This window comes from Cetorhinus maximus, chromosome 12 (assembly GCF_964194155.1).
Source record: "Cetorhinus maximus chromosome 12, sCetMax3.hap1.1, whole genome shotgun sequence".
NCBI lineage: Eukaryota > Metazoa > Chordata > Chondrichthyes > Lamniformes > Cetorhinidae > Cetorhinus > Cetorhinus maximus.
Genome location: NC_135890.1, coordinates 122,711,272 through 122,721,092, shown reverse-complemented (window position 1 = coordinate 122,721,092; position 9,821 = coordinate 122,711,272). Strand labels below are relative to the sequence as shown.

Sequence of the window (9,821 nt, the reverse complement as noted above, 5' to 3'; positions counted from 1 at the left end):
TTTATACCAAACCAGACAGACTTATTTAACTATTTCTCATTAATTCTTGAGATGTGAGCATCGGTGGCTGGGCCCAGCATTTATTACCCATCCCTAGTTGCCCCTTGAGAAGGTGGTGGTGAGCTGCCTTCTTGAACCGCTGCAGTCCATGTGGTGTAGGTACACCCACAGTGCTGTTAGGGAGGGAGTCCCAGGATTTTAACTCAGCGACATTAGGAGGGCCATGAAGGCTCGAAACTTTAGCTGATTTCTTCTCCGCCGATGCTGCCAGACCTGCTGAGTTTTTCCAGGTAATTCTGTTTTTGTTTTTGACATTAGGAAATAGTTCTTCTTCTTATTAACCATTTGTTTTGATCTTGGAATGGCACCTTGAAAAATGCTAAAAAAAACCCATCGAAACCCTGCATTAAAACAGACAGAAAGGAATCGGGGGTCAGGCTGCATTTCTTGCTGGGATGTGGGTCTGAATCCAATTCAAACAGATGGGAGAAAATCTCTTCCGACTTGCAAAGTAAGTTCTAAGTCAGTGGTCAGTCTCAGCTCCAGTGTGGTAGGTGTATCCCACGCAGGTTAACTGCTCATTAACATCATTTATTCTTATATAAAAAAAGCAATACTACATAACATTAGCCTTTGATATTCATTATATTATCACCATAAGGCTCCAACTAATTATCTGGAGATTGTCCTAGGGGATGGAGACTGAATGTGGCACCAGAGGCTTGAAATTTAGCCTGGCATTGTCTGCATATTTAGTCTAATGACAAAGTAATTAACAAAATGTGGCAATGAAGCCATAAACAGTAAAGCTGCTCTTGGAGTAGTGTGCACCATTCTGGTCTCCGTATTACAAAAAGGATCGAGAGACACTGGAGCTACAAGAGCAGGTCAGAGGCTGGGAATCGTGTGATGAGTAACTCACCCCCTGACCCCCGCAAAGCCTGTCCACCATCCACAAGTCAGGAGTATAATGGAATGCTCCCCACTTGGCTAGGTGAGTGCAGCTCCAACAATATACATGAAGCTCAGCACCATCCAGGATAAAGCAGACCACTTGATTGGCACATTGACAGTGGCAGTAGTGTGTACCATCTATAACATGCATTGCATGTTATAGGCTCCTTCGGCAACACCTTCCAAACCCACAACCACTACCCTCTAGAAGGACAAGGGCAGCAGAGATAGTAACACCATCACCTGGAAGTTCCCCTCCAAGTCACTCACCATCCTGACTTGGAAATATATCACCGTTCCTTCACCGTCGCTGGGTCAAAATCCTGGAACTCCCTCCCTAACAGCACTGTGGGTATACCTACGCCACATGGACTGCAGCGGTTCAAGAAGGCAGCTGACCACCACATGAAGGGTAATAAATGCTTTCCTTGTCAACACTGCCTACATCCCATGAACGAATAAAGTGCAATAGAGATTTCCACAGTTAATAACTCAACTGAAGTTATAACTGACGAGGCTGGGGCTCTGTCCTATGGCCAAATAGAGGTCTTTAAGATAATGAAAGGGTTCGGTAGGGTAGACAGAGGAGTTGTTTCCACTTGTGGGGCGGTCCAGAACTGGAGGTTGTAAATAGAAGATAGTCACTAATAAATCCAATAGGAAATTCAGGAGAAACTTCTTTGCTTAAAGAATGATGAATGTGGAACTTGCTGTCACAGGCAACAGGTACTGATGCATTGAAGGGGAAAACTAGATAAACACATGACAGAAAAAGGGATAGAAAGAAATGTTGATAGGGCGATACAAAGTAAGGTTTTGTGGATGGGGGAGTCGGGGGGGGGGTGGAGTGGAAGCAGCTGATGTGCAGCGTAAACCCCAGCACGGACCAGTTGGACCAAGTGGCCGATTTGTGCTGTAAAAATTGTCACTTTGGCTTTTGTAGACAGAGAATCATAGTTTAGAGAGATTTTAAAAAGCCAGTCCAAGATGCTGTGGCAATTAAAATGTGGATTTGGGAGTTTGGGAAGCGGAGATGGGCAGTTATTGGAAACATATGAAGGCTACCAATGCAACAGTCACCTTGTGGCTCCCGTCCATTATGGCCTCTTTACCCCTGCTCGATACCGAGGGGTAAGAGCCCGAAGGGGCATTCCTGGGAATGCTATGAGGCTACCTTGGACGAGAGAGAGGATGTGCTCTGGGTCAAGGTTGTTGATTTTAAATTGGGATTGTTGACTGGAGGAGAGAAAGCTCAGGGGAGATTCCTGTACCGAGCGCTGTGCCGAGCAACATTTTCCACTTCCTTCACTCAGGCAAACTGATAGAATCTTCCAGCACAGACTGAGGCCATTCAGCCCATCGTGCCTGTGCCAGGTCATTGAGTGATCCAATTAGTTCCATTCCCCATCACCCCAAATTCTTTTTTTCAAGTAATTTTCTAATTCCCTTTTGAAAATTACTATTGAATCTACTTCCAGCGTAGATGCTGTGTAAAAAATTCTCATCTCGTTCTTTTGCCAATTATCTTAAATCTGTGTCATCTAGTTACTGACCCTCTTGCCACTGAAAACAGTTTCTCCTTATTTATCAAAACCTTCACAACTTTAATTCTATTAAATTCCCCCATAACCTTGTCTGCTCTCAAGACCAGCCTCTCCATAGAACTAGAGGTAACTTGCACACTAAATGCTTTGCTACACTAACATATGTTTCTATGTAAGACCAGTGCTATGGCTTTGATATTATTTATTCTCAAATTTAACAAAACATAATTTACACTGAAGTAGTAATGCAATACAAAGTTAATTTACATCCCAAAATATCTACACAGGTCTAATACAGAATTCTCAGGTTTGATTCTTTTTACATCAACCAGAAAGAAAGGATATTGCGTTTCAAAAGAGATACATAACTCTTGAAAAAATGTATATATTTGAAAAAGCATAACTTTGAAAACTGACCATAAGCTATGATAGCCTACGTAACATACAAGGCAATGTTGCACAGGGGAAAATAACTAACTTTCAGTATGTTGCTACAATAATCTGATATTGAATGTTGTGCTCGGGTTACACATTAAGGTACACAGTGAGTGATTAGAAAATCAGTAATATATTTACAGGACTGCTCAAAAACAATCCTTAATTTATTTTGGGTTTTTCTTTTAAAACAGAAATATACATAGTCTCAACCTCTGAAACCAGTCTGGTCTGCTTACCATTACCCAATGCATAAAGCATCTAAATATTTAGTGTCCATCTTAGCATGTATACTAATGGATACATACAGGCACATCAAAAATCAGTGACATTTTCAATATCTTACATTCACCTAGTCTAAAGTTAACATGTGTACAACAGCTGCTACTACACAATATATCTGTCATAATGGCTTTTACCTTTCTCAAACTGCGTAAACATAGCTGGAGCAGGATTTACAAAGTACAATCATAAATAGAAGTTTGCTAAGTTGTAGATTTTCGAGTTTTCTTTTTAAAAAGTGCAACTAAGCCTCACTGACCTGGGAGGTAACGCACGTTCAAACCACAAGGTTCAACTCTCGAAACACTCAGCTCCCATCTCATGAGTGATTATTGTGGAATGTGAATGAGGGTCATTGAGAGTCAAGGGTCCTTTAACCATTGGCTAAAGCCCAAAATGGCAAAATATTACACTACAGCACCTCTCATGGTGGTCCCTGCATACAATAAATGATATTTAAGCTGTCATCATTCAGTCAGGCCTTCCTGACTAATTTCCAGTTATTGGCAATCTCTACATTCTGGTTTTCCCAACATAATGTTTCTTGTAAAATACATGTGTGGGTGGGTGTGTAGGCATGTGTGTGTGTGCGTGTGTGTGGGGAGGAGCACGATCCTGACTGAAGTGTTAACACCTGTCCATAGGGGTGGGGTTTGGGGGAGGGGGGGGGAGGGTAGGAGATGGGGGTGGGGGTGGGGAGGAGAGTGAATAGTTTTTAAACATTAATCAGCAACATTGATGATGCAAATGACATTGTTCTTGCTTTCCACATATGGCAGCCAAAAGATCATCAACACTGTAAATCAACAGAATCTTTATTATGTAAACAGTCTCCAAAGCAAATTGCTAACTTAAAATAAAAAGAATAAACATTCATATGGTATAAAAAACAGTCAAGTATTGTACAAACTGGTCAATTAATGGCAGTAAATGCTTTGGTACTAAGCATTCCACAAGCAACTGTTGTTTGTTGCTGCAGCGCTTCCATCATCCCAGAACAAAAAGACTGCAGAGTAATGTTAGAAAGGCTCAGCCAGCACGATTAGCCCTATTCAGCAAAGCAGGACCTGCAACAAGTCTTCCTGGTCATTTGCTTCAAGGTGGGGGTGGTCGCTACGATGGGACAGTCACTCCTATGATAATTGCAACAATGACTAAGAGGACCACAATACAAATCATGATGTAGAATATTTTCTGCAAGAGACAAGAGATAAGGAAAAATAATTACATTTTGGAATTTTCAAGGCTCTACTAAAACTCCTAAGACAAACAACAATCATTTCAGCTGAATTACTAACATTTGTCAAAAATGGGGAAAAATAGATAGAAATAAAGTCAAAATTTAAAAAAGGACCGAATGACAAATGAACTTATTTATGCAGCAAATACTCAGTATATGAGAGGTTTTGTTTTTGAAGCACATTGTTTTTGAAGTTCAGGCACTGTTGTTATGTAAGCCCACGTGGCAACACATTTATGCCCAGCAAGGTCCTAAAACAAATAACTAGCTCTTTAAAAAAAAATGGTAACACAGGCTGGCTGAGAGCAGAATGTTAGCCAGGAGACTCAAGGAAATTCCTGCTTCTCTTTGAATGGAAATTGAGTGTTGGGCCATGGGCAAGGCCAGTATTTATTACCTATTGTTAACAACAGAGTTCCATGCTAGGGAACTCCAGGGGGCAGTTACGAATCAACCATGCTGGTGTGGGGCTGGAATCACAGACAGGTTCAGACTGGGGATGGACGGTAGGTCAGTTTTAATGATGCCCAGGTTTTTAATTCCAGCATTTTGTTTTTACACATCAAATTCAAATTCTCAAACTGTCATGCTGAGATCTGGACCCAAGTTCACTGGAATATCAGTCCAGGTATTTGGGTTACTCCAGAAACATAACTCTTACTGTACCACAACAATAACGCTATGGGATCCTTCATGTCCACATCAGCAGACAGACTTGTTTTAACATCTCATCTGAAAGACAGCACCTCTGGCAATGCAGCACTCCCTCAGTACTGCACCAAGGGTAAAGCAGTAATGGACAGAATAAGGGAAAGGAGAGGGAAGGGTAAGCAGTGTGCATATTGTGCAGAGTCTGGTTAACCTTAGCAGAACAAAGCAAGCATTGAACTTCAGAAGCTTTATTATAACATACTGAAACTGAACTGGACTAGCCATATAAATACTGTGACTACAAGAGCAGGTCAGAGGCTAGGAATCCTGCAGCAAGTAACTCACCTCCTGACTCCCCAAAGCCTGTCCACCATCTACAAGGCACAAGTCAAGAGTGTGATGGAATACTCCACTTGTCTGGATGAGTGCAGCTCCAACAACACTCAAGAAGCTCAACACCATCCAGGACAAAGCAGCCCACTTGATTGGCACCCCATCCACAAACATCCTTTCCCTCCACTACTGATGCACAGTAGCAGCAGTGTGTGCACCATCTACAAAATGCACTGTAGGAACTCACCAAGGCTCCTTAGGCAGCACCTTCCAAACCTCCAACCACTACCATCTAGAAGGACAAGGGCAGCAGATAGATGGGAACACCGCCACCTGGAAGTTCCCCTCCAAGTCACACACCATCCTGACTTGGAAATATATCGCCGTTCCTTCACTGTCACTGGGTCAAAATCCTGGAACTGTGGGTGTACCTACACCACATGGACTGCAGCGGTTCAAGAAGGCACCTCACCACCACCTTCTCAAGGGCAATTAGGAATGGGCAATAAATGCTGGCCCAGCCAGTGAAGCCCACATCCCATGAAAGAATTAAAAAGAATTTAAAAATTGTGCTTGCTTCAGTACCACAGTCTCACTCCTCGAGCAGTGTAAGAGTTAAGACTTTGAGAGTCTTCTATTATTTGCTGTAAATATTTTATACCGAAATGGTGTGTATTCAAAGACTGAACACTTGTCTGTGTGTTCAATTCCAAGAGTTATTTATTGAAGCAAAAGCAGCAATATCGATCAAATTAGATATTTAAAACCAGCAACATGAAGCCAGATGGACCCATTATATAAATGACTGTTGGCATTAAGAGTCAAACATCATCAAGGAAAGCTATTAGTTACTGATGGGTATCAAACTTGGCTGTTGTTTGCTCTCTACAGCTTCAGGGGCTCTCACTCGTATCAAACTGCTGCAAAATCAGTAACATCCAACATTCTGGTGAAAGATTGATTGGAACATTAGCTCTTTTCCCCCTCTCTCCACAGATACTGCTAGGCCCGCTGAGTGTTTCCAACATTTTCGGTTTTTAGATCAGATTTCCAGTGTCTGCATTGTTTGTCTGATCCACTCTGATAGGTGGTTAGTGATGCAGGCTGGAGCTCTCCACAGTGACGATGAGCCCACCACTACACATTCAAGCCACTTTAATTCAGCTCTTAGGACACATCAGTCAGTTGGTCTTAAACAGCGCAAAGAGAAAGCTGCTGCTTCGTATAGTTTAATAGCCCTGAACCCCAAAAAGTGGTATGCTCTGCCAAACGTTACCCCACACCAACCTCTGCTCTTGGGTTCTGAGGGTGAGGGGGTGATGAGCCCTTGCCCCCTGCCACACAGTTTCAAACTTCAGTTGACGTATTCCGGAAAGGTTAATCACATGACTGTTGGCCCCTGACACCCCTCCCCCAGTCCCACCATTGGTTGCCTGATACATCAGTCCCTGCGACATTCTGCCTTCCTGCTCTAATTAAGAAGCAAACAGATTCTGTCAATCCTTTGGAACCAGATTCTAGAATGTGATCACTTGATGGTAACTTGCAGCTATTGGGTCACAGGGTTAGACAACCAACAGACATAATGAGACCAAGTCCTGTTTCCACAGTAACCTAACTGTTCATTTGTTACTGATACTGGATCAGTGTGCTTCTGATCATTACTGGATCTGGCAGCGCTGGAGACTGAGGGACAAAGGCTTTTCAAAGAGCTATCACAGCGATGATGGGCCAAATGGCCTCTGTCTATGCTGTAAGGTTCTGAGATTGCAAGCATCGAGGCCAGCTGGAGCATTTGGGTAACTAGTTCCTCCTTGCGGTGTGGACAGATTCCGATGTGCGTCGCCAACACTCGTGTGAGGTGCTGAACCAAACATAAAACCAATTAACAACTCTCTCGCCACACCTGCAGCTGCTAGATAATCCAGGTGAGGACAAAAAACAACACAACACAACAGCCACTGTTAAATGGCAGAAACCACCAAAACCTCCCGTAAAAACCTTTCAAGACAAATGGATTGAAGCTTGACAGGAATCTCAGAAATCACAAGCCCAAGGAAGCCACATGGATTAAGGAGCAAGTGCATGGATCCAAAATTGTCTCAGTGGCAGGAAGTGGAGGCTGCAGGCAAATGTTTTTTAGGCTTGGGGTAGTTCACTGTGATGTTTCATACGGGTCCATTATCCTTTGCAATTTTTATAAAATGATCCAGTCGTGGGTGTGGGGGAGCAGCTTATAAAGTTTGCAGGTGAAATGAAACTTGGCAAAGTGGTAGATAGTGATGAGGATGGTTATCAGCTCCAGGATGACCTAAACAGGATGGTGCACAGCAGTTGGAGTTCAATGTGGAGAAATGTGAAGTGAGGCACTTTGGGAGGGCTAACTTGGAAAGACAGTAAATTATTATAAGTGGAACGATTATGGAAGGTAGATGAGCAGAGGGAACTTAATGTTCATATGCACAAATCCTCAGGTGGCAGGACAAGTTGAGGTGGATTAAAAAGCTATGGGTTACTCGGATTAATAAATAGAGGAACATAATATAAAAGCAAAGAGATCATCCTAGAACTTTAAAAATCACTGGTTTGGTTTCAGCTGGAGCATTGTGGACAATGCTGGGCATCACACTTCAGGAAAGATTTACCAGGATGTTACTGGGAATGAGGGACTTCAGTCATGAGGAGAGGTTGGGAAAATTAAAACTATTTGCCTTAGAACAGAGATGGAAGAGGTGGCTAAATAGAGTATTGAAGGTGATGAGAGGTTTTGATGGAGGAAATGGGGAAAAATTATTTCCTTTGAAGAGTGAGTCAATCTGAGGTCATAGATTTAAAATCATTGGCAAAAGATCTGGGGGAAGATGAAGACAAATATTTCCAGAGAGCTGCCGGGATCTGGAATGCTCTACCTATTAAAGTAGTGGAAACTGATTCCATTAATCATTTTAAAAGGGAGTTGGACAGGTACTGGAGGATGAGAAACTTAAGGTTACTGACAATAAGGTAGGGATGTGGAACCAAGTACAAGTGCTCATTCTAAGAGTCAGCACAGGCATGATGGGCTGAATGGCCTCCTGTACTGTAAGTTTGTATAATACCACGAATGACAATCTGTAAGCGATGAAATAAGTAAACTCACCCGCCTTGCTTTGCTCTGGTATCGAACTGCTTTTTTAGTCTCTTCTTTCGCCCGCTCAATATATTCAGTAGCTTTCACCACATTTGTCTCTATGTTGTTAATCATTTCACCCTTTTTTGTTTAGAAAAGGGAAAAACAAAGTCAGTTTAAGAAACATTGAAAAATATATCCTGCACCTTGTCTCCTTTCCACTATTACTTTTCTTCATCCATCACTAAAACTGAGATTGCTGGCAGCTACAGACTCATGGTCGCTGTCACTGTTATTGAATAGAATCACTGAAGCCTCCTGCTCAAACATTCAGCCCATCAAACCTGCAACCAGCATTTTCCCCACAAATCACCTGGTATATTCCTGCTCTCTTCCCTCAGTGTTCCAGTGTCAAAAAGCCATCTAAAGATTCCCTTCTAATAGAACGTATAGACACTGCTTGCTTCAACATGATTGAGAATTCCACACACTGATCTTCCTGTTGGTGCCTTAAATCTTGTTTTTTCAATGTGGTTGGTGTGGGTGAACCATCAGTCCTTACTCAACATAACCCTTCCTGACCTTTCAAGCCAATTATCCTATCAACTTTCACCTTGACCTTCCCAGCTCTAGTGCAAGGCAGCCCAAATCTCTCTTCTTACTAACTTCCAGTGCCAAGGACATCCCAAACCTATGCAGCTCCTTTCTAGATCTTTCCTTAGACATGAGAGAGGAAACTGACACACAGCCTTGCCTTTCCTGTGAAATTCCTTATGATCACTCAGCTGTTCTCTTGGAGTGCCAGTGAAATCAGAGCCTTGGGGTATCCCAAGAGATGGCCCTACACCTTATTGCAATTGACCACTGGCATCCAGAGCCTTTCGCGGAATGAAGAGGTCGACAGTTCCACTACCCTTTGTGTGAAAGATTGCTTCATGGTTTCACGTCTGAATGGCCTGTTCTGCCTCCTTGGTTCTGGACACCACCCCGCCCCCCCACCAAAGGAAATAGGGTAGATGGAAAAAAAAACTATCAAATCCTATCAATTTAAACAACTCCATGAGATTAACTGACCTTGGCACAAATTAGGGATTCTCTTTACTTAAATAATGGAATAGGAAAGTCAAATCACACCTTCAGTTGATAGTTTAACGTAAATTACACCTTCCATTCTGTAGGCCCAGATGTGGGAAACAATGTAAAAATGACTGTTTAAACAAGCATCTTGCTCGCTCAACAAAGAACACAGAAAAGTACAGGACAGGCCCTTCGG

At 42.6% G+C, this 9,821-nt stretch overlaps 1 protein-coding gene across 2 annotated transcripts in view; it reads right to left on the bottom strand.

Moving 5' to 3' along the window:
* Window positions 1-3,066: 3,066 nt before the first annotated feature.
* Window positions 3,067-9,821, bottom strand: part of LOC144687935 (syntaxin-2-like) — a 60,496-nt gene continuing 53,741 nt past the window's right edge. Inside the window, exons 9-10 of one of the 2 annotated variants that reach the window (XM_078554568.1) lie at window positions 8,579-8,689; window positions 3,067-4,409 (exon numbers count right to left, since the gene is read on the bottom strand). In XM_078554568.1, the coding sequence (XP_078410694.1) occupies window positions 4,329-4,409; window positions 8,579-8,689 (192 nt within the window). In that variant the 3' untranslated portion in view covers window positions 3,067-4,328. Of the gene's footprint in view, window positions 4,410-6,295; window positions 6,386-8,578; window positions 8,690-9,821 lie in introns of those variants that run through there. The other variant, XM_078554570.1, reaches the window with a different exon arrangement.